The sequence below is a fragment of the Oncorhynchus mykiss genome, chromosome 8, assembly GCF_013265735.2.
Source record: "Oncorhynchus mykiss isolate Arlee chromosome 8, USDA_OmykA_1.1, whole genome shotgun sequence".
In the NCBI taxonomy this organism is placed as follows: Eukaryota; Metazoa; Chordata; class Actinopteri; order Salmoniformes; family Salmonidae; genus Oncorhynchus; species Oncorhynchus mykiss.
Window position 1 is genome coordinate 54,261,896 of NC_048572.1, and position 24,505 is coordinate 54,286,400.

The 24,505-nt window shown below is 39.6% G+C and overlaps 3 protein-coding genes across 5 annotated transcripts in view; all 3 read left to right on the forward strand.

The window, feature by feature from the left end:
• Positions 1-8,192, forward strand: part of LOC110530129 (phosphatidylinositol 3-kinase regulatory subunit gamma) — a 58,182-nt gene extending 49,990 nt beyond the window's left edge. For all 3 annotated transcript variants that reach the window (XM_036985685.1, XM_036985687.1, XM_036985686.1), the window contains one exon: positions 321-8,192. In XM_036985685.1, coding sequence (XP_036841580.1) covers positions 321-522 — 202 coding nt within the window. In that variant the 3' untranslated portion in view covers positions 523-8,192. The remainder of the gene's footprint in view (positions 1-320) is intronic.
• Positions 8,193-11,300: 3,108 nt separating this feature from the next.
• On the forward strand, positions 11,301-14,211 carry LOC110530130 (gamma-interferon-inducible lysosomal thiol reductase). The gene is made up of 7 exons (XM_021612964.2): positions 11,301-11,559; positions 11,958-12,146; positions 12,298-12,372; positions 12,697-12,786; positions 13,112-13,264; positions 13,400-13,468; positions 13,860-14,211. Exons 1-7 carry the CDS (start codon positions 11,443-11,445, stop codon positions 13,926-13,928), a joined length of 762 nt encoding a protein of 253 aa, XP_021468639.2. The 5' UTR covers positions 11,301-11,442; the 3' UTR covers positions 13,929-14,211.
• A 1,806-nt stretch (positions 14,212-16,017) lies between these two features.
• mpv17l2 (MPV17 mitochondrial inner membrane protein like 2) lies at positions 16,018-18,603 on the forward strand. The gene is made up of 5 exons (XM_021612965.2): positions 16,018-16,415; positions 16,738-16,899; positions 17,065-17,141; positions 17,273-17,399; positions 17,503-18,603. The coding sequence occupies exons 1-5, from the start codon at positions 16,226-16,228 to the stop codon at positions 17,601-17,603; spliced, it is 657 nt and encodes a 218-aa protein (XP_021468640.2). The 5' UTR covers positions 16,018-16,225; the 3' UTR covers positions 17,604-18,603.
• The last annotated feature ends 5,902 nt before the right edge of the window (positions 18,604-24,505 follow it).

The window sequence follows — 24,505 nt, forward strand, 5'->3', positions numbered from 1 at the left end:
TGAACTATTTTAAAACGGGCAAAGAAAATGTATGCGGTTTTACTTCCCACCTGTTCTTGGCCTTCCCCCAAATGACCATTGTACACTGTGCCATTTAATAAAGAGGATTCCAAAGGGGGGAGACCAAAATAGCTTCTGGGGAGGTCAAAGCTGTGTGCTGGAAAACCTTGGCAGTGTTGGGGCTTCAGACCAGCCCTAACATCTCACTTAAAATGTCGTTTTTAGTGTTTAATTACAAATGAAATGTCTATTAGTGAAAACATTTTTACATTTACTTTGTTTCTGTAAAACATTAAATGAGGTTGTGCTGTCTCCTCCAGTGTGGACGGCGACGCCAAACACTGCGTCATCTACAAGACGGATAAAGGCTACGGCTTCGCCGAACCTTACAACCTGTACGGCTCCCTGAAGGACCTGGTGCTCCACTACAAGCAAGAGTCCCTGGTCCAACACAACGACCAGCTGAATGTAACCCTGGCCTACCCAGTCCTCACCCAGACCCTGCAGCAGCACCCTAGATGAAGGGCAGTGTGACACAACGACCCCCAACGGTGACCAGCACTTCCAAAGCATATGGGGGGGGGGGGAGCACACTCATTACGTACCACAGTACCAGCCACAGTAAACATAAGATGAAAACCCTGTTTGTAGACTGAAAACAACATAAGCACACCGTTATGATGGAAGCTTTCAGACCATAGTTAGAAGAGCAAGAAGGAGTGAGAGTAGAGGGGAGAGAGTCAGGGAACTGGAGGTTAAAGATACTGGATGGAGCTCAGCTTTTTTTATTTTTTTTGCCTTGGCACCCACTTACCCTTCTAGGCAAAGGCCTGAGCTGTCATCCCCAGTAAGGACTTGGCTAACCTGGCTGCTCACCACACTGCACTTCACAACAACGAAATCTAAGAGGGGGAGGGGGGCAATCGGAGGGGGGCAATCCAGCATTCAGATACATGGTCCTGGAAAGGCGGGGTGAAGTGGCTGGACAAGCCAGTTACTTTCTATTAAAAGCTTGCTTAAGTACCATAGAAAGAGCCTTGATTGACCACAAGCCTGTGTTGGGAAAGAGGGGAACTATGTAGGGTGGCATGCTGGGGTAGGGAGAGGGGGCATGACAGAAAGCTTTAGAAAAATATATTTTTAAAAGTTCAATTTACTCGTCTCCTCCAGTTTGTTGTAAGATCAACATTCTTTCTAAAAATAGACATGGTATATTTGTTGTATTGTGAATAGATAGATATTCACAATAGATCAATATATGAATGCAGTTTCTAAAGGGATTCAGGTTTCCCTTTCCGTTTCCATTTAATCATGGGTAGTGGAGAAATCCCTGCAAGCTCGTTTCTTATTTCAAATGTTCTCTTCAAGTGCTTTCTTTTATACTGTAGCCTATAGCCATGATGGACTAAGGTATTACTGTTAGTATTCTTGAGATGTTCTCATTTCTATGCTAATACACTCGCAGATCATCAACCTATCAGATCTTAACTCTCAGTAGTGAATGGCTTAGTCTCTAGGAAGCCTATGCAGTGTTCTTTTCACAAGCGCTTGCTTTTATGTCGCAGCGTCACTACTACTCACGGTACTTCCTCTTTTGAGCTTGACTGTTGTTTTTATTTGACACGAGCTTGATTCACAGAGCTGTAGAACGTTGTTGTACAAAATGAAAAAAATATATATTGTCGTTTATATGATCCATATATCTACCGACAGTAACAGGCAGTGTGACTGTCAAACAGAAAGTATTGAATGGTTTTCTTTTCAACTGTGTGTGTGTCGTCGCCCCCCCCCCCCCCCCCCCCCAGCTAAACGTGATCCCAAATGAAGGATGTCTTGTCATGTAGCAAAAAAAAGATTGGATCCTTTTTGACAGTAAGCATGACCACGGAGGTCCGGGGGATTTTCCATAAGTACCATATGCATGAAAATCCTTCTTTTGTTTAGTACCTAGACAACTTGCTCTAGTACTTGTGCTGTTTTAAGTGCATACGTCTTGTGTACTAGACCTGTATAATGCACAAACAATAGTAAGTGAATAAGAATACATATAGATTTACAGACACACTGTCGAGGTGAATTCCCTCCGCGGGTACTGAGCTGTACATTTGTCGTGCGGCTTAAAGGACTTCCTCTTGCGGACTCTTTCTATCCCTTTTGCGTAGCACAGACTTTGTTCGCGTGAAGACACTTCAGACAAATTTATACCGTTGATTCGTTACTAAAAGAAGCCTCATGTAATGAAACCGAGGATATTGAGGATTTTAAACGTGGTGGCGCTTTTTAGATTTCTTGAGAAAGCGGAAACTTCCCAGAGAAAAGGAGTTTTGTTCTTTTTTTTTTGTACAATGTGCATAAAAACATGTCTCACATTGGGCCCTCCTTTTGGGTCGTTTTAAACATGATCATTTGCTCAGAGCAGATGTATTTTTCCCATATTGGTTTAAGTACGATACATGGATACTGCAACTGAATAGTCATGCTATTGGATTGGTTGACTAGTTGAAGGAAATTGGGAGTCATTTGGTTTGTAATTGTCACATTTTAATTGGAAGTTGCATATTGGCGAGAGCATTTTGTGTTCAAAATGTATTTTTGGTACAAATATTAGTAGAAGAAAAATAATGATCTAAAGGAAAAATAGCTTGGTACTGTATGTGTTTTGCACAGTTCTTGGCCAGAAGAATAGCCTAGAATTAAAATCGAAGTGGCAGTAGTGAGAGGCCTATAAAAGAGTGATTCACAAAGTTAAGAAGTGCCTTAGCTCTTCTCTTGTCATTGTTGGAGGAGCTTCTCTCCTATAGACCGTGCTACCGCATACTGTATGCTTTGTTTAAAAAGCATTTGCCAATGATCTAATGTCAAACCCCTTGAAGAGAACTGGCAAATGCGCGTAGTTGTAGTCTCTCTTGTAGTGTGCGAGGTCCGAGTTATGGAGATTGTGTAAGTTTAGTTTAGTTATGCTTCTCTTTTGTTACATCGTTTTTAATAAGTATTTTTTTGTGACGGGGCTATAGCTTGGTGCTCTTCAGTGAGCGAGGCAGTTTCCTTTGGGGTTTTGTTGTATAGTTTATTGAATCACACCTAGAGTGGATAGAAATGTGAATACACAGTCGTAGCCCAACACGTAGCGTTTGTCCTTTTTTAATAAGCCGAATCTCATTCAATAAGCTCTTAAGTGAATGCATGCAGTACTTCTCACGGTGTTTTCATGTCAATTCCCTGTGAATTCATATCCTGTTTACCCATTTACTGACTCATGTATTTACTCAGTCCATCGGACCAACATTTTGCAAATGCACTTTTTCCTTAAAGAAAATTCCACCAAAAATGTTCTTTTGCTATTTGCTTATGATGCAAAATGTAGCATCATCTGATGCAAAATGCCTCATACCCAGTTGTTGTTTTTTTTGTGTTTTGAAAGTCATCCATCTCGAAAACTGGATTGCTGACATGGAAAGAAATGTAGGACTATATCACAAGTTAGTCCTATATATATTTTTTATATATATAAAACTTCAACAGGGGACTAAAATAAATACCAAAAGAGTTTTTGGGTGGAGTTTTTCTTTAATTGAGTCTCCAAAATGAGTTCATTCTAAACTGCATTAGTGAAGCTCAGTAGGCCATGATAGTATTGTTTGTTTTATTAAGTGTCATGTCAGGGATGTTTTAATCGGACTTTCTTTGTGAAACAGTGTGTGGGGGGAAAAAAACATTCAGTGTTCCCCTTACTCGATACATTTGGTGGAGGCTTCACGAACTCTGAAATTGTAAGCCAGTATTGGGGCAAGTAGGACAAATGTCCATTTTATTGCTGTTTTTCATGATTTTAATTGTTTAACTGTGTTATAAATCTGTGTTTGGTTTTGATTGTGCCAGGCCCACCCATTTCCCATTCGAAAATGGGTGACTCGTTTCAAACCAAATGAAAGGGAAGCTAGACAATATGCAATCGGCATATTTGGTCGGTCCTCAACGCTCCAACGGTATGGATGTCATCGCGTCACATTAACGTCACTTGCATTAACATTAATAACACATGTGCAGTGATAGTGTTTCGGCGGTTGTGCCCAATGAGATGACTTGGAGCAGGGTTAGCTTTGAGTTGTCCTTTTAACCAGTTATCGTGAAACCACGTGTTATAGCACCCTCCCAAATGTTCAGGTGAATTATCCAGGCCATTACTATTGCTTATCTTTGGTACAAAACACCTGTAAATAGTGGTGTCATACTTCTACCATATCAGTTACCGAATACAAGTAATTAACATTTATTACGTTTGAATATTTAGGTTTGAAGCATATTTGAAAGAAATATATTGAAATATATCTTGACGTATTGTTTTGGGTTATATATTCTGATTTTAATTATGCTGGAAATGGATCCGAAACAGACGCTGACTAAATGAGCTTAGATGTGAAACACGTCTATTGACAAGTGCCACAGCAGCTTTGCATCAGTGGGCCAAGTCATTTCTAGTTTTCATGTTAACGCCCTGATGTGTAAGTAATAAGCTAAGCTTTATCATTATCACCAGCAAGCGTTCCTTTCTTTTATTCGTTTTAATTGACCCGCAATGATTGAGGAAGAGGAGGCAGGCTCATCTACGTTTTAAAATGCAGCGCTGAACCTAGTTGTCCATGATGACATACTGATTGGCCAACCTTGGCCCCATTCACCTACTCACACAGAAGTGTCTCTGTCAAATTTGAGTAGAGATTATCAATAGTCTTGACACAAGTGTCTTTCAGCAAAGCTCCATTGTTGCTACCTTACCAAGGACGGTGACGACAGAGTTGACCAATACTGGGACTGACTGGTGTCTAGACTACAGCCTGTATATTTTAAGATTTATAAAATGTATTATCTGAGCAGAAAATAGATTCCTATACAGATATGCTTTATCCATAGGGATGGGGAAAGCACTTTTTTTTGTTCTCCTTCATTTATTTGAAATCATGTTGGCAAAATTACATGAAAATATATTCTCAGCTTGGAGATTCTGGTTCTGTTTTTTTTATATTGCGAGAGGAGGCAGTTTGAAAGTGATACCAGGGGAGTGTTTGAGGTATGAAAATAATGTATGATTCGAAGAGAGGGGCATTTTAATAATCGGATAAAAGTCCCCCAAATGCACTAGACAACTCATGAAACTTCATACCGGCCAAACGTTGCCAACAAGTTAAGGAACAAATGTCAAGAGTTCAGAAACACTCCTTCAGTGAGTAACCAACCGTTTGTAGATGGAACAATGATGTCATTGGAAAGTGTTCCTTTATGGTGCCTAGGGTTTGTTTTTAATTAGATCTATTTTTTTTTTAAGCAAATTGATTTGTTTGTCCAAGTGTTTGTTTGTTTTATCTTTGTTAATGATAACCTTACAGAATCTATAAAATAAGCTAGCTTGAATATTTTCCTTCATACAGAAAAGTACAAATGTTTACGATATCTAATTAACCAAATAGCAAGTATGCGTTTGAGAGTCAATCTGTCTGTCCCGAAAAGGGGACTCCGATAGATTGATTTGATTTCTTTTTTTCCTTTGTCATTTTAAACTTGAAAATGTTATGACTGCTTGTTCTTTTGTTTTTGATTATTTTTGTACTTGTCAAACAGTGCTCCCTCTAAAAAAAAAAAGAGAGAAAAGAGGGAAAAAAAGAATTGTTACCGTCTTCTGCTTAGAACAGAATCGACTAAATCATTTTTTGAATGGCCCCCGGGCAGAATGGTCTGCAATGGGCCCTCTTCCCTGAGTGGCTTAAAATCCTTGATCTCTGTTCCTTTACTTTCTGTACTGCCGACTACTTCATCTTAGACTGAGCCTTGTGTATCCACGGCTGAATCTTAACTTTAGATAAAGGCTTAACTTTGCGTTTTTTGATGTCAGTGGGACATTTTGAGTTGCTCTTGCAGATCTCAGTTAGGATTTGGCCGTAGATTGCACCCTAGATGATTTGGGAGGATTTAGTTTTTAGGCTTTTCAAGTTTGAAAGAGAGGGAGGTGCACACTACTTGGTGAAAAATGTATGTCTACAGTCTTGGGTTGAGTCAACTATTAAATTAATTTGGAAATGTGTGAAAGTGAAGAGGCATGTATTTCGATTTTGCACTAAGTCATTCTCGTCTCACTACACTCTAAGATAAAGACGTTCCGTGACTTGCTCTCTGTCATTCAAAACGTTTTTTTATTTGTTCAGTCTTATTTGTAAAATGGATTGACTCCATTTAAAAGTATGCTTTAATTTACTTCTAAAAGTTGATCTAATCTATGTAACCCTTCAATCAGGGTTGGGTAGTAATGGATTACATGTAACGGGCATTGCGCAATTAAATTACAAATATATGAAGTAGGCCTAACTGTAATCAGCCCGGATTACATTTTTTTTTAACAATAATAATGTAATCAGATTACAGTTACATTATTAAAAACATCTGATTTACATTTGGGATTACTTCATCTAATATTAAGAGAAAGAAAAGGATAAAGCTTTGTCAGCATTGCTATCATTTAGCACACCCTCAAGACTTCTCCCATGCTCTCAAATATGCTATTGTTCTGCTGATCGCCCATCAAGGGTGGCTTCTTTTGTATTCAAACGAATTTAGTGACTAGGTAAGGCTTCCAAAAGATTTTCCACCTAGCTTTCTGGTCAATCAGACAGTCGTCTGGACTCAACAGTGTTGAGTGTAGCTTTGTAGCAGTGCACTTTGGCTTCGTGTGCTCCTAGCGGGAGAGAGAGATGCTCTCTGATAGCTGTCTGGGCAATAAACAAAAAAACACAGTCTTGAAAGCAACCACTGTTGTTACTCTAGACGAGAAGAGGGTTCCAGCTTTCTGTAGGTTTACTTTTATTGATCTACTCTTAATATTGAACAAAGGGCACTCACGTCGGCGATTCAATTCCAAGGTGATTGCGTAGGCTTACTCATCATTATAATTATTCATTAATTTACTGATTTAATAATCAATTACACAGGTATAATTAGAATGTAGATTTAGCAACTAGCTAACCACGTCATCGGGTGTTGATTGAGCCCCAAATGATTTAGCCTAAAGTGCCCAAAATGATGTATACAAATGTAATCTCTATTGAACAAAAAAAAATAATTAAGATTCGGGAACCCTATTGTAAACTAATAACAATTGCCTAATTGTCAAACTCAAAATTCATCATAATGACTGGTTTAGATTGCACATCAAAATATCTGGAATCATGCATTCCTGCTTGGACATGTTAGATTAAATAAATGTATTTCTTGAATCATACTAATACACCTCCTTTTTAATTAAGCATTTTGAATGACTAAGTTAATTAGGCTACACATTCTCTCTCTTGTGTGACCAAATCATAGGTGGGTGCCCCAACTAAAACCATTAGCATGGAGCCTATTGACTCTGCTCTAAAACATTTAGAATATAGAACTTGTGAATTACGGTCCCCAATTTGGAAATAGTCATGTTGCTAAATTTAATAATGTATGCTATTTAGCAGACGCTTTTATCCAAGCGCCATGCTCTACCAACTAGGTGCACTTTAAACATTAAAAAAAAAACATCTGGGTGTTAAAATATATTTTTTAAACTGTCATCTGATTACTCAAAATGAGTAATGTAATCTGATTACTGATCATTTTTCATGTAACTGTAATCCATAACTGATTACATTTTAAGTTATCTGGCCAACACTGCCTTCTATGTAGAGTTCATCCTAAGTGGCTGTGTATGTGATCATGTGACTGTCATTAGAATGCAGGTCCGGGACAGTACATTTTGACAAACCTTTCTTTGGAGAAAACAAACTACAGTATGATATGATTCTTATTGTTCTGAGATGTGGTGTGAAGTTTTTCCCTTTTTCAAAACGGTGACTGGAAATTAACGGGACAGTCTGATAAAGCTACTCTACACCAAAGTGCAATTGAACTCAGAGGGAGCACTGTCTGTGAACCAGTGGGAGTCTACTGGTTGTGATGTGCACAATCCTTATGTACGTAAAATGATTATTCTCTCTTCTTTCCCCAATCTGTCTTAATTCAGATGCAACATTTTATTTCTTTTGTTTTCTGTGTACAGCTTGCTTTGGAGTTGTTTGTCTCAAACAGGTACTCTTACTTCTGTACTGTTATTTCATAAGGTTGATGAAATGATTTTTAAAAAAAATCTATAAAAGATGTAAGAAAAAGAAAGAAAAGGTCTTGTGTATTTTTGTCAGTACGTTTCAGTCAAACCTGCGACAAGAATAAATGGGAAGAATTCAGAGAGTGGGAGCCTTTCCTACTCTGAGGATAGTTTTGAGTCAATTCCTTCTTGAATCCCTGTCAGTTGAAGGCTATGGTAGACGTGTGACGCAGTTGGTATTGAATTTAAACCACAGGAGGGTGCCATTTTCTGGATGAATTTAAACATGTGTGGGCCGACACACACATTAAGGGTTGGAATCAATCAAACCTGTGACTGTATTTGAGCCAAATTTCAGAAGAATCACTTATCTCATGTTCAACGAAAAGCATATTTGTTATTACTATATGTTCAATTGCGGTGGGGGGGACTCTGTTTGGGTTACATTGAAACATGCATTTCCTGGGGTTTTAAGTAGACAATTCCATAAGGAGTTTGCAAGAGAGCAGAGACAGACTGAGGCAACAATCGATCCTTAGAGGAGAACCGACTGTACAGAAGAGTAGTCCAGTCGTAAACCGTCAACTGTCACAGCATCCTCATAAAGTCATCCTCCTGTCCTGTTTGTCTCCGCACTGAAGATTATGAGACAGCCCTAAAAGGATCCCATGACACTAGGTTAATCTTTAACAGTAAATGAGTGTTTTTTTTGCTGTGGTGTGCATTGCCCATGAGGCCATGACTCTTGAGTAAGAACAGTCAGGTGGTACGAGGAACAGTAGCAGGGTTTCTAATCATTAAGGAGGAACTTCCAAGATCTTTGAGCAAAGACAACACTGACTCAACAGTGGCATGATTGGTTGGAAGTTACAATTGAATACTGCCACTGATAGACTGATTGTGCAACCCAACACTACTACGAACATGTTGACATAAACCTCATATTGCCTCATTCTGATTAAAGTAGTTTTTAAGGCTATGTGAGAAACTTGCTTCGTAAAGGACACTTAGTTCATTGCAAGACGTCAGTGCTCCACACAGTCAATAATAGGCCCTTAAAGCTATAGAAGAATGCAGTAATGTAACAGGCTGATTTGGAAAGAGTGAGTTGTAATCCATGGATCCGACAGGCTCAGAGGAGTAGTGCTCTTGCCTCTGCATCGCAGGATCGGCTCACTTTCCACATCAACCTGTTACAGTGATGTAGCAATGTAAAGCATGCCTTGATGTGAATATCTAGAACAATATACAGTTGAAGTCGGAAGTTTACATACACTTAGGTTGGAGTCATTAAAACTCATTTTTCAACCACTCCACAAATTTCTTGTTAACAAACTATAGTTTTGCCAAGTCAGTTAGGACATCTACTTTGTGCATGACACAAGTCATTTGTCCAACAATTGTTTAGACAGATTATTTCACTTAATTCACTATATCACCATTCCAGTGGGTCAGAGGTTTACATACACTAAATTGACTGCCTTTAAACAGCTTGGAAAATTCCAGAAAATTATGTCATGGCTTTAGAAGCTTCTAATAGGCTAATTTACATCATTTGAGTCAAGTGGAGGTGTACCTGTGGATGTATTTCAAGGCTTACCTTCAAACTCAGTGCCTCTTTGCTTGACATCATGGGAAAATCAAAAGAAATAAGCCAAGACCTCAGATCTTTTTTTTTTTTTTTAACTCCACAACTCTGGTTCATCCTTGGGAGCAATTTCCAAACGCCTGAAGGTACCACGTTCATCTGTACAAACAATAGTATGCAAGTATAAACATGGGACCACGCAGCCATCATACCGCTCAGGAAGGAGACGCGTTCTGTCTCCTAGAGATGAACATACTTTGATGCAGTGCAAATCAATCCCAGAACAACGGCAAAGGACCTTGTGAAGATGCTGGAGGAAACGGGTACAAAAGTATCTATATCCACAGTAAAACGAGTCCTATATCGACACAACCTGAAAGGCCGCTCAGCAAGGAAGAAGCCACTGTTCCAAAACGGCAATAAACAAGCAGGACTACGGTTTGTAACTGCACATGGGGACAAAGATTGTACAATATATCATGTGGATATATTGAAGCAACATCTCAAGACATCAGTCAGGAAGTTAACGCTTGGTCGCTAATGGGTCTTCCAGATGGACAATGACCCCAAGCATAATTCCAAAGTTGTGACAAAATGGCTTAAGGACAACAAAGTCAAGGTATTGGAGTGGCCATCACAAAGCCCTGACCTCAAACCTATAGAACATTTGCGGGAAGAAAAGAAAAAACGTGTGCGAGCAAGGAGGCCTACAAACCTGACTCAGTTACACCAGCTCTGTCAGGAGGAATGGGCCAGAATTCATCAACTTATTGTGAAAAGCTTGTGGAAGGCTACCCGAAACATTTGACCTAAGTTAAACAATTTAAAGGCAATGCTACCAAATAATAATTGAGTGTATGTAAACTTCTGACCCACTGGGAATGTGATGAAAGAAATAAAAGCTAAAAGAAATGATTCTCTCTACTAGTCTGACATTACACATTCTTAAAATAAAGTGGTGATCCTAAGACAGGGAATCTTTACTAGGACTAAATATCAGGAATTGTGAAAAACAGAGTTTAAATGTATTTGGCTAAGGTGTATGCAAACTTCCGACTTGTATGTAAACTGTATATGTATCTGGGTAAAGCTTGCAGGTATGATGCTTAACTTGTAATAATTCTGTACATGTATGAGCCTTTAATGTTCAGTTCATTATAATATGTATTATAAGGCTTATAAAATGTTTTGTCTATATATCAACTTTTCAACTGGCTCAGAATGTTAGGTATAAGTAGTAGGCTATAAAAGGTATGGTATCAATATTTAGTCAGGATAACGATTACATTATTATAATACATTATAAACAGTTAAGTTATGCTCGTTTTACAACACGGTAATGAATCTCTATGAACAGCAATAAGAGTTGCATGAAACAAAGCTCCAAAATGATCTCCAGGTGAATAACAACTCGTGACAACGTAAGCATTTTCAAGACAATTCCCAACTCGTGATGTGGCACAATGTTACTCGTCTCTAGATATCTGTGTTTTCAAATGGTCCCGATAGTCTGTTTTTTCCGGGCTACAATGTTACGCCACCGTTGTTTTTTTATGGTGCTAATTTGCCGGTGCTTAGTGACGTTGTTTGTGGTCACGTGACTTAGAGAGCCAATCACATAATCGAACATCTTTTTAACAAGGAAGAGGGCAAGCGACGCAATTTAAATGACTTTAGATATTTGCTAGTTTTTTGTGGGTGGCGGCAGAGTTTGTCATCTTGTGCTGGAGGAAAGATGAACGGTATTATTCTGCTCACACTTTTGACCATTTGGTCAAATGTAGATTGTACGCCGTGTTCATATTCTCCATCGCAGTGGTGTATCTCTGTGGACTCAGCCATCGAATGTGGGGTAAGATACATTCACGAGTTTCTTCTCGGGATTAAATGGATGTTTTGGTAACACTGCATTAAAACTTTCATTTTGATTACATGGATCGTCAGTCCTTGCATCCATAGCTATGTCTATTAATTTGAGTGTGGTTTAATTTCTCCAGCCACATCCCTCAGCTTTTTCCTGAAACGGGTGCGTTTCAACTCCTGATTGCTTCTTTAATAGAGAATGGACTGAGAGAATGAGAAACTTGTGGTGAATCTTTTTGTACATGGAAAAATAATATTAAAATATAACATCAACACCCATCAACTTTTTCTCTTCCGTAGGTCCTGATTGGCATATCACATTTAGGACTACTAAACATTCAACCTAACTCATTCTGTGTGTGTGTCGTTTTACTTTTCTTGTGGCAGGTTCTGAAGCAGTGCCTGGAAGCCAATGCCACCAAGCCCAACACACAGGTGCAGCCCGTGCAGGTGGAGTTGTATTTTGAAAGTCTGTGCCCAGGATGCCGGTTGTTCCTTACCTCACAGCTCTTTCCCACATGGACTATGTTGCAGGACATCATGAGTGTCACACTGGTGCCCTACGGAAATGCACACGTAGGTCTTATACAGTAGGCTAGAAATGATGACGCTCGTCTCATGTATTATGACACTTTATTGGATATCGCTTAGACAACGTAGTTAGCAGTGATTGGCGTTGAGGGATTCTGTGTTTAGTTTGAAATAATTTTTGTTTGTCTCACTACAGGAGTCTTTTGATGGGAAGCAGTATCAGTTCACCTGCCAGCACGGTGAGGAGGAGTGTCTCGGCAACATGATCGAGGTGAGATTTTGGTAACACTTTATTTGACAGCCCACTGTTTACCAGGTTGTAAATTACTGATTTAAAACTGTACTTCTCTAATAATTGCATAGTGATAACACTTTGGTTTCTCTGCGATTCATGGACACAAGCTTCACTTTGTAAGCTGAATTGTTTGATGTAAGTATCAGAAAAGTATCCAGTGTCACCACATCGCTTCCTAGTTAATAGCAGGTAAGTACCGGCTTAAACCGGGCTGTAACAAGAAGCGTTCCGGGGGGGGGGGGGGGCGACATTGTTTTACACCGTTTAAAAAAATATAAAAATGTTTCCTTCTCTCTCCAGACCTGCATATTGAATGCTACAGGAAGCAAAGCATTCCAGATTGTCTACTGCATGGAGGCCTCCACTGATGTTATTAAAGCAGGGGAGAAGGTGAGTGACATATTACCTCTTACCTTCTTTCTCTCAATACAAGACCATGAAAAGACCACGCCTCAAACAATATACAGCAACCCCCTTATTTTTTTTATTCAAATGCTCCTGAGAAATACGAACAAAGAGGCTGAAATTAAATCCAAAAGTGTATAATGCCGAATCACTTTTTTGTGCTTGGTGATTAATGATGAGTTCTGCTCTCATGTGGTAGTCTATAGGGTATGGCTGGAGGGCAAGACAAGAATGACCAGATGGCATTGTAAATATGATACTTGGAAATATTGACAATAATAATGTTTCCGACCACCTGTCCCCTTGGCAGTGTGTGGCACTCTATGACCCGAACACCAAGTGGGACAGCATCATGACCTGTGTGAAGGGAGACCAGGGGAATCAGCTGATGCATCAGAACGCAGTGAAGACTGGTGCCTTAAAGCCAGCCCACGACTATGTGCCTTGGATTGTCATAAATGGGGTTAGTTCACTGAGGCGAAATATTTTTGTTGTATGTGTCAGCAAGTTTACCGTATTGCTGATGGCTTCTAGTAAAGTCTGTCACATTCGACAAAGTTTATTGCCTCGATTTGTAATATCCGGAATCTTCTTTCAGGAACACACCGATGACCTTCAGAAGAAAGCAACGTCTTCACTCTTCACTCTGATCTGTAGCATGTGGAAGGTAGGTTTTGGCGAACATAATTACCATTCCAGTTTTAAGTGTTATGTCCTATCCATCTTGTCCTTTCTTCCTTCCTTGTTTCTATACAGTGTATTCGGAAAGTATTCAGACCCCTTCCCTTTTCCACTTTTTTTTAACGTTACTGTGGGAAAAGTCAAGAGGTCTGAATACTTTCCTGTCTATTAAAAACCACTGACTAAGATCACATGATTAGAATGAGTATAGACTAGCCTTTGCAAGATACTGTGCTAAAAAAAATAGGTCATTCAGTCACCCTCTGAAGTTGGAATTTGTTGACGCCTTTCTCCACTAGAGTGTGCTGTGAGGAAAAAGAAAGAGAAGCGTGCCATCCTTTGATTTCTGAAGTATACTATGTCATACTATCCTTTAGGGGCCCAAGCCTGAAGCCTGCGGTGCAGCTCCAATGAAACGACACAGAAGTTACTGCTATGACGAGTAAATAATCGACATCTTACCAATACCGCCGTATGCCTTTGTGTTCAACTTCAATTGCCAAATAGGGATGGTAAATCTGAACTTTTTTGACACACTATCAATAATGTTTTAAACTGGTCTGACTGTCGGTATCACATAGTTCTTCCGATATTCAAGAAAAGGGACGTCGTGTATTGTGTCACATTGCTCCGTGAATGAGCCTTCTGTGGAATGAGCTGTGTGAAATAAACTCTCTGTCATCTATTTTTAATGAAGGGACGAAATTAAAGCTAACTATTTTAAAATGACTCTGTCTTCACTTAATCTGCATTTTATGTTGAATGTGACAGGTGTTTACCCTATGAGAGCAGATCTTTTGTTTTTTGACGTGGTGTAATGGAGATGAATACCTCATTGAGTGAGGGCTCTTACAGTAGAAAGGCTTTGACGTGGTTGTCGTGGTTCTGCATGGCCTCAGTCTTGCCTAGGAGAGACCGCAGTCAAACCATTGATAACAAGCCTCTTCCCTGGTGGTTTAATAGAACTGCCTGTGCTGCATTCAGTAGTGTTAAAGAGCCATGTTCTTCTATATAATGCTGATTATGAGCTAAAGGGTTGTGTCCTTCAAGATCATTTGGTTTGTCTATTGGAGCACAATTTTAAAAATGTATACTGGTAAGAAAGAAAAATGCAAGATGAGATTAAAGGTATGATGGCTACAAGATTTCAGGCTTTTTGATTATTCTTCGGTTGGTAGTAGGGGTTCACAGTGAAATTATTTGACTGTTAGGAAAGACACCTACATACAAGGTCTCTGGGTTAAACAGGGCAGTGGATAGGAGGGTTTAAGTGAGACTACTTATAACAGTGCCACTTCTAGGCCAATCAGTGCCAATCTTTTGACGTCTTTCCTAATGCTGAACACATTTTCCTCGAGGACCCATAAGGTTCGTCTGGATAGATTTTCCTCCATCTTGGACATTTTGGAAAAACCTTTTGAAAAATGTCATATGTTTGTTAGGCCCATGGTGCATCTCTTGGTTTGTGCATCTTAGCTTTTGTCAAACTAAAGGATTAGTTAAGGGATGACTGAGTTATTGATCAATCAGATTTTACATGTCCAATTAAATATTCTGTTAATACACTTCCTATCATCTTGAAACTCTGTAGGGACATCAGCCATTACCATGATGGACCATTTTAAGTTTGGCATTCATATATTTAAGACAAAGGAACCTACAGTATTAACAATTCACATTTTGACTATGTAACGCTAATGCTTAAAATAATCCATTAAAAAATCTTGTTCTCATGGACTAAAAGTCAGATTCACTCCAAATGTGTTATTTTGACTAATCACAATAGTCTAAAGAGTTTGAGAAAATAATATTGATGCATTGAAAGACGGCCACACTTTACTAATAGATGCATATTAGGACATAGGCTAATATGCTACAATATGCAAAAGAACTTCAAAAATCTTCTTCTCATGAACCATAGGACCAAATGACACAAATTTGGAATGTAGGCCCATTTTAATGGCTTAACTTTTGTTTGAGAAAAGCTCAGGGATTGGTCCAAAAATGGCTGAGTTATTGACAAGTCAAACATCAGATTTGACCTGTTCAAGAATGAGTAGCATACTCACAGGCCTTACACACTGATCTAAAGCTGGAGATGCTTGTGTTGCGTAGGCCCTACCTAGTTTTAGATGGACGCACCATTTTTATTGAGACATTTGGTTGTTTAAAACAAACCACCTTTACACAATACGGATTAGGATCCCTAGTGAATCAGTGACAAAACTGTGAAGTATGGATTTCTGCTTCCTCAATGTCTTTCTAATCAAAGCAGACATATGACCTTTGTTCATTTTCTATGCATTGTTTCTGGTGTGTTTTATAGTAGGCTAGGCATACAAAGTTATGTCAAAACAGTTAAATGTTGGTCTATTTATGGATTTAATTTGTCAAGTATTTTTTATCATACAAATGATTTGATGTGTAATTTAACGTACATTTTTTTGAGAAATCCGAATTCGCGCTTCAGTTGTTTTTTGTTGTTGTTGCGCAGCTTTAGCGAGTATGATGTCCTCAAACTCCTCCCTGTTACGCATTTGACACATAACCAAATTGCGCTTGGCAAGGGCAGGTAGGCTTAGTCAGGGGACCTGATGAAATAAACTGATATAGCAGCCTATATAAGTATGGATAGCAGCAGTCTTCAATAGTACTGCAAAAAAATATATATATACGATATTGAACCTTTTATCGTGCCGTAGGGGACCAGTTGAATTGGATTTACGTCGTTGGAATAAGAATCATGATTCCTCAGTCGAGCAGAGCATTTCTCTTCAAGATTGCTGGTTACTGGAAGCCGCTTTTCAAAGGCAGGTTTCTAATTGTAACCAATACTGTGAGCTGTGGGTGTATGCTTGCCGCCGGCGACATCATTCAGCAAACCAGAGAGACACGGAGGGTCCCGGAGAAGGCACGTGACTGGACGCGAACAGGTAAGGTCCACGACCAAGGACAGCAGCCGATAAGAAGCCCGGTTTCCACCTTGGTATGAAATAAGTTCTGAAGCGAAATGAACCATGTGCTAGGGGCAAGAGAGCCAATCATAGTCATAAAGTAGCCTAGCCGAAAAAAAATGCAAAGCATACACAATGAACTTCAACTATAATATTCCAAACCGTAGGTATAATGAATGATATGCTTTATGTGGACATGATTTTTGCTTATTATGTTTTCCAACATCCTATACAGTAGTTATGGGTTTCACTTAACTGCAAAGAACGTTTCATTTAGCTGTGTTACTGCTGCCCTCTGCAGGTTGCATGTTTGCAGTGGGATGCTCAATGGGGCCCTTCATGCACTACTGGTACCAGTGGCTGGATAAGTTCTTTCTCGGCAACGCTTTACCTGCTGTCACCAAGAAAGTCCTCACTGATCAGCTGATTGCATCACCGACCATGGGAGCATGGTATTTCATTGGTGAGATATTGATTTTTTTTTTTCAAGAAGTCAGCATTTCAGTATACTGAAATCAATGTGTACTTGGACAGTTTGCAGAGAACGGGAATTTTCGAGGCAAAAAAAATAAAAAATAAAGTGTTTTTCTTTATGTATTTCGTCTTTATTGTCACTTTCTTTCTCCAGGTATGGGAAAGATGGAGGGCCAAAGTCTATCTGAGGGGTTAGAGGAATTCAAAGAAAAGTTCTGGGAGTTCTACAAGGTTAGTGGAACAGTTTGGCTAAGAGTATGAGAAACAGTTTGATTAAGAAACCAAGCCTATTGTACTGAATATTGCTGTCCCGGTTGATGCTCCTAGTTCTCAGAGTTTGTTTGTGCTCCTTTTCATTCAAGGCGGACTGGTGTGTTTGGCCCGCGGCACAGATGATCAACTTCTACTTCTTGCCTCCTAAGTTCCGTGTCCTCTATGTCAATGTCATCACCCTGGGGTGGGACACCTACCTCTCCTACCTCAAACACCGTAAGAGCTGCTCTGACGCCATTTTGTTTTTGTCTATTCAACATTACACCGCCAATGATTCAGATGTTCTTTAACAGTAATAGTACCGTCTCTGTTGTTCCAGGAGACAATGTTGAAGGAAACACTGCATATGTCACTGAGTTGAATGAGCCAGAACTGGAAGTGTCAGGGTCAGCAACCAAACAGTTGAAAGAGAAGCTCTAACATTGGATTGATGTCATTTGAGAGCATCGGCGGACTTGAATTCGTTGTCAATGTCACTGACCATGACCATGGCAACATTCCTTATGTGTGCCTTAAAAGCACTACCTATTTCAACAGTTTTATACTAAACTATGGTGAAAAATGTTGCGCCCAGACAATGCATACCACATGTACTGTATAGTGCATGCATTTTCCACTATAGCCTAAAGCGTTGTCTGGTTGTTGTTGTATTTAGTGTCTAGTTGATTAGTATACAAAGGCAATGTCCCGGTCATCATCTCAGTTGCTAATCTACCAACCTATTAATGAGAGTGAGACTTGTTTCAGGTGTGCCACAGTTTACTTCTACTACTATAATGTAATCTATGTTGTTTACCCAGTCAAACCTGTTAAAGTAATGACTGATGTGCAGAAAGTTACACATATCATTCTTGTGTAATAGGCATAGGCTAATATATGTCTAGTAGGTGACATGCACTACTCCCCTGGTGATATTTAACGATCCTATAATTTATTTATAGGAATAGCTTTTTCGAGCATCTAAAAATAGTTATACAATCTTGATAATCTTTTATTTATATGATGTCTTTTGATATCAACCGATTTCTTTACTGGTATGGTTTGAATGTATTAATATCAAATATTATTTTTAATATGCCTGTAGATTTCTTAGGTTTATATTGAGGTTGAATAAATGCCTTATAATACAGTATGTCAAATGAGTCAATCCAATACTGTAGCTGCAACTGATCAAAGATAATGTTAATCTCCAAACAAAATGTATGTTTATAATTGCATTGTAACAACATAAACTCCAGGGCCCAGATTCACAAAACTTTCTTCAGAAGAAATGTCTTAACTGCCATTTATTTCCTTAAGCAAAGTTGCTATTTTCTCAAAAAGGTTATTTGAAATGTTATTGCGTTATTTCCTATGTTTCTCCTTAAGCACAAAGTTAAGAAGAAATTTGATTATTGAAAATAAAGTTATTGGATTTGTTCTCGGAAATGTTCTCAATTTCAAGATGGCTAAACCTTTGTCTAAAACTCTGGGCAGTAAGAGAATAAGCTAATGAAAGCAATTGAACACGTGTAGCCCTTTTCTGCAGTCACTGGACAAATTGCCCTCTTGTGGCCTCATAGGTGGAATGTTATTAATATTTTTTATAATTATTTCAAATGTATTTATTTTAAATGGTGTTTCTATGTCAAACGGATTTGTTCCATTTCAGTTATCTGTCATGTATATTAAGTTTAATATTGGGATGCAAACTCCAAATGAAATACATTTGAACTCTATATCTAACATGGTACAGGTGTCGTCTTTTGTTTAAGCTCATAACCATGTGTGTGAGTGAGGTGTATACTTTTGTTTCAAAGTAGATTTGTTTAAGACTACCAAGAAACACTCTGTGTGACCCAGATTTAACCCAATGCTAAAGAATATGCAAAGCTGTCATAAAGGCAAAGGGTTGCTACTTTGAAGTATCTCAAATATAACATATATTTTGTTGTTTAACACTTTTTTGGTTACTACATGATTCCATATGTGTTATTTCATTGTTTTGATGTCTTCGCTATTATTCTATAATGTAGAAAATTGTAAAAATAAAGAAAAACCCTAGAAAGAGTAGGTGTCCAAACTTTTGACTGGTACTGTATATATGGAGAGTCTGTGGTGTGGCGTTGGTGGATGGAGCGAGACATGATGTCCCAGATGTGCTCAATTGGATTCAGGTCTGGGGAACGGGCGGGCCAGTCCATAGCATCAATGCCTTCCTTTTGCAGGAACTGCTGACACACTCCAGCCACATGAGGTCTAGCATTGTCTTGCATTAGGAGGAATCCAGGGCCAACCGCACCAGCATATGGTCTCACAAGGGGTCTGAGGATCTCATCTTGGTACCTAATGGCAGTCAGGCTACCTCTGGCGAGCACATGGAGGGCTGCCACCCCACACCATGACTGACCCACCGCCAAACCGGTCATGCTGGAGGATGTTGCAGGCAGCAGAACGTTCTCCACAACGTCTTCAGACTCTGTCACGTCTGTCACGTGCTCAGTGTGAACCTGCTTTCATCTGTAAAGAGCACAGGGCACCAGTGGCAAATTTGCCAATCTTGGTGTTCTCTGGCAAATGCCAAACGTCCTGCACGGTGTTGGGCTGTAAGCACAACCCCCACCTGTGGACGTCGGGCCCTCATACCACCCTCATGGAGTCTGTATCTGACCGTTTGAGCAGACACATGCACATTTGTGGCCTGCTGGAGGTCATTTTGCAGGGCTCTGGCAGTGCTCCTCCTGCTCCTCCTTGCACAAAGGCGGAGGTAGCGGTCCTGCTGCTGGGTTGTTGCCCTCCTACGGCCTCCTCCACGTCTCCTGATGTACTGGCCTTTCTCCTGGTAGCGCCTCCATGCTCTGGACACTACGCTGACAGACACAGCAAACCTTGCCACAGCTCGCATTGATGTTCCATCCTGGATGAGTTGCACTACCTGAGCCACTTGTGTGGGTAGTAGACTCCGTCTCATGCTACCACTAGAGTGAAAGCACCGCCAGCATTCAAAAGTGACCAAAACATCAGCCAGGAAGCATAGAAACTGAGAAGCTGTCTGTGGTCACCCCCTGCAGAACCACTCCTTTATTGGGGGTGTCTTGCTAATTGCCTATAATTTCCACCTGTTGTCTATTCCATTTGCACAACAGCATGTGAAATGTATTGTCAATCAGTGTTGCTTCCTAAGTGGACAGTTTGATTTCACAGAAGTGTGATTGACTTGGAGTTACATTGTGTTGTTTAAGTGTTCCCTTTATTTTTTTGAGCAGTGTATTATTACACCTACCACCGTGTGCACATTACTGCACTTAAAATGTGAAGAAATAATAGTTTAGCAAAAAAAAATGAAAACAGGACAAATCTGAGGGGGCACATGTCAATGTACCCCCTATGGGCATGACACCGCTACGACATACATTTGATGTGGATTTGTCCATAGCATTTTCACTTCTCCAGTTCTCCTGTCATTTGCAAGCACTTCATTCAGTGGGAGAGTTAGGCATTCTGAGACTATTTTCGGAAAGGGACTACAGTAGAATGCCTGCCTAATTTTGGTCCAATTTATTTAGTTTGTGGTAAAATTCTCATATGTGTGAGAACTATGGATGACGAAGAGAAGACACGCAATTAGGCAAACAGGTGAGTCAAAATGATCCCACAAACATTTTGTATTTCTATAGCACATGCTTTGCACAGACACTTTTCAAGAAGTAATCCATTTGTAGGGTGGCTTGGGTTTAAACGCCCCCTGCCTCCCTGGGTTAAACACAACTCCTGCCTGTAATTCGCACAGAAACCACTCTGTCACCACATTTTTTTCAACACTTTCCCTGGCTGCCACTTCTCTTGCTCAACTAAAAATGTAATCTGTCTCATCTCAACTTTTTAAGTCAGTCCAACAAAACAATTTAGAGGTGGATTGTGTATGTTCTTTTGAGTAAATTTGGGGCAAAAAGCTAAATGCCCCAGGGCAATCCAATCCAAGTCAATGGTACCTATATAAACATTTTCCAAATCATGTCCGAATAATCTACAAGTAACTTCCTTGAGTTACATTATCAATGTTGAGATACTTTAGGATGGTTTGAACAGGAAGCGTGAAAATGAAGAGGGACCGAGTGAGATGTGCTCAGTCATAATTGAAAGACAATTTTTATTTTATTTTAATTGTGCATGTGATTTTGTTTCGTTATTTGATTTATTTAATTAAAATAAGGTACCCGGACTTTAGCTTTTATGTCAATTACTCCAAAAAATCACAAAAAAAATGTCACAAAAAAAAAAAATCACAAAGAAAATGTATATCACTATTCTTAATTTTGCCCCATGGGGGGGGGGGGGGGGGGGGGGGGGGGGGGGTTGTCCCAATAGCGGTTTCAGTTTTTATTGAACAACAAAAAACAATTCATTCTGCCCTCTTAGTCACTGAAGTTTTTTCTGCCTAAGGATAGCCAGTATGCACACATCTAAATCTTACCAAACGTAGCTTTTTTTGTTCTCAGAAAAAAATATGTTTTCCTTAAGGGTGGAGTTGCACCCTAATTACCATTTTTTGGAAGGAAAACTATTCCACTCATATTGCAATTAATTATATTTCACAGAAAACTGGAAAGGCTGGACAGTTACTGTACACACCGAGTATTGCAAATGTTTAACCTGCATGAAGAAAATGTTCTATCCTCAAGATGCCATTATTTTCCAGCCTTTTTTAGAAGGCCTCAAAGTGTAGCACATGTAACCTGAGCTACCTACTGGCATAGGCATAAGGATAGCCTATCCTGCAGGCAGACCTGGTGATTTTTAACATTGGCGAGGGTCATTTCTTAGCTTTTTCAGTATTGGAAGCCTTTCAAAGTCAAATTCAGATGCGGTCAACATTTCATCAACATTTCATCAGTTCATCTGCTCAGTGGATAATCAGTGGATAATATAATGTGACGTATGAATTCTAACCCTCCCAGGCCTGCCAAACTAGTAGGTCTAGCTGGGGATTGTGGAGATAGACAAGTATCTATTTCAAACCAGCATCTCTATTCTGATCTCTTGCTCTGCAGTTGAACTGGAATGCTCTCTGAACTCTTCCCTTTGTACACTTCAAATCCGATTATTGGCCACATCACAGGTTGACATGCATATTTCGAGCTCTGAATCATCTTTTTGTGAAGGAGAGTGAACGAACACAGACCGGTTGCAATGGAGTGCAAAAGGCCAGTTCAGGCCAATGTCTTTATGGATATTATAAAAGATCTATGACATCATGGTACTCAAATCATTTCTGTGGGACTGTTTCACAGCTTGGCTCATCGTGTAGGACCTGTGGTAAGCATGAAGAAAGACTCTTCATCAAGGTTTTTCAGTTTAACAACAGAGATTCCCATTGGATTGTTATACCTTTAAATGACATCTACTGAGTCAGTTCCCACTGGGCACAGACGACAGTTCAACGTCACGTTTTCATTTATATTTGGTTGAGTTTGTCAACTAACGGTGAATTCAACAAAACATTTCACCATGATATAGGATTTAGTTACAAGCCCAATGCTCTAACCACTAGGCTACCCTGCCGACCCAATATTGAGGCGCACCTGATTTTGCCCTCAGAACAGCCTCAATTCGTCGGGGCATGAACTCTACTAGGTCGTAAGCTTTCCATAGGGATGCGGGCCCATGTTGACTCCAATGCTTCCCACAGATGTGTCAAGTTTGCTGGATGCCCTTTGGGTGGTGGACTATTTTTCAAACGCACAGGAAACTGTCGAGCATGAAAAACTCAGCAGTGTTGCAGTTCTTGACTCAAACTGGTGCACTTGGCACCTACTACCATACACTGTTCAAAGGCACTTAAATCTTTTGTCTTGCCCATTCACTCTCTGAATGGCACACATACACAATCCATATCTTAATTGTCTTAAGGCTTAAAAATCCTTATTTAACCTGTCTCCTCCCCTTCATCTACACTGATTGAAGTGGACTTAACAAGTGACATCATTAAGGGATCATAGCTTTCCCCTGGATTCTCCTGGTCAGCCTATGTCATGGAAAGAGCAGGTGTTTTGTAATGTTTTGTACACTCAGTGTATATTCACTTTAATACAATTTATCTTGTACAAGAGTACAACATTTCAGGTATTTTATGGCAATGTATTCAGTGGTCTTATAAATATGACAATAGTGAGTGTATTAGCATAGATAGCTTTCCTGCTATTGTTGTTATTGTTTATGGCAAGGTAACATTCTGTCATAGATGGAAAATGAAGTCATGGGATTGAAGGGGTTTTGTTTGCTTCAACCCTCTGAAGCTTTATTAAGAGATGGCCTGAAAGACAGACCTAGTTTCAAAACAGTGACCTGGAAAATTGTGCTAAAGGTGATACAGTCCCAGGAACAGCCAGATGACTCACACTAATGGTGCTTTCAAGACAACTGTGAACTCTGAAAAAAAACCTGAGATCAAATCATGACGTCAGTGATCGTCAGGTTGAAAAGTCGGTGCTCCAGTTGGATTACTGTTCAAAACATTTTTTTTTAGTCAGAGCTCGTTTTTTCAGAGTTCCCAGTTGACGTGAACTCACTGAAGTCGGAAGTAGGAGATTTCCCAGTTCCGAGTTCCGAGTACCCAATTGTTTTGAACGCGGCATGTATTCTTCCATTGCTGTCAGTGGTCGTGCCATAACAAGTCTGGAGTCTGGGTGGTTGCAGCCTGGTCTCACAGACAAGACGTAACATAATACATGTAAATTCGGTACTTTCTAATTAGTATGATATGTCACGTTTGCTATGGTTACATAAGACAGTAGCTTACTTAAGACAAAAACGAAAGTGGTGGTCGGACAACTTGAGCATTTTAGCTGATCAGCAACTTTGCAACTACTTAGCATGTAAGCTAACCCTTCCCCTAAACCTAACCCTAACCCAAACTGTAACCCTTTCAGTTAACCCTAACCCTAACCGTAACCATTTAACCATGTAACCTAACTCCTAACATTAACCCTAACCTTAACCATAACCCAGGGTTTCCCAAACAGTCCTCGGGACCCCAAGGGGTGCACGTTTTAGTTTTTTTGCACAGCTGATTAAAATAATCAACTAATCATCAAGATTTGATCATTTGAATCAGCTGTGTAGTATTAGGGCAAAAAACAAAACATGCACCCCTTGGGGTCCTAACCCCTAACTCCTAGCCTAGCTAACGCTAGCCAGATAGCTAACGTTAGCATTAGCCAAATAGTCACCTAGTTATTGTTAGCCACAACAAATTGGAATTTGTAACATATCATGATTTTCGCAAATTCGTAACATATTTGGTTTTGCAAATTCGTAACATATCATAAGAATTGTAATTTGTA

Excerpts from the sequence above, each read along its gene's own strand:
- LOC110530130 (XM_021612964.2), top strand. The coding sequence starts at position 11,443 with ATGAACGGTATTATTCTGCTCACACTTTTGACCATTTGGTCAAATGTA. Across the intron at positions 12,787-13,111 it reads TTATTAAAGCAGGGGAGAAG|TGTGTGGCACTCTATGACCC; the intron begins GTGAGTGACATA and ends TCCCCTTGGCAG. Across the intron at positions 13,469-13,859 it reads TGATCTGTAGCATGTGGAAG|GGGCCCAAGCCTGAAGCCTG; the intron begins GTAGGTTTTGGC and ends ACTATCCTTTAG.
- mpv17l2 (XM_021612965.2), top strand. The coding sequence starts at position 16,226 with ATGATTCCTCAGTCGAGCAGAGCATTTCTCTTCAAGATTGCTGGTTAC. Across the intron at positions 16,416-16,737 it reads ACGTGACTGGACGCGAACAG|GTTGCATGTTTGCAGTGGGA; the intron begins GTAAGGTCCACG and ends TGCCCTCTGCAG. Across the intron at positions 17,400-17,502 it reads CCTCTCCTACCTCAAACACC|GAGACAATGTTGAAGGAAAC; the intron begins GTAAGAGCTGCT and ends CTGTTGTTCCAG.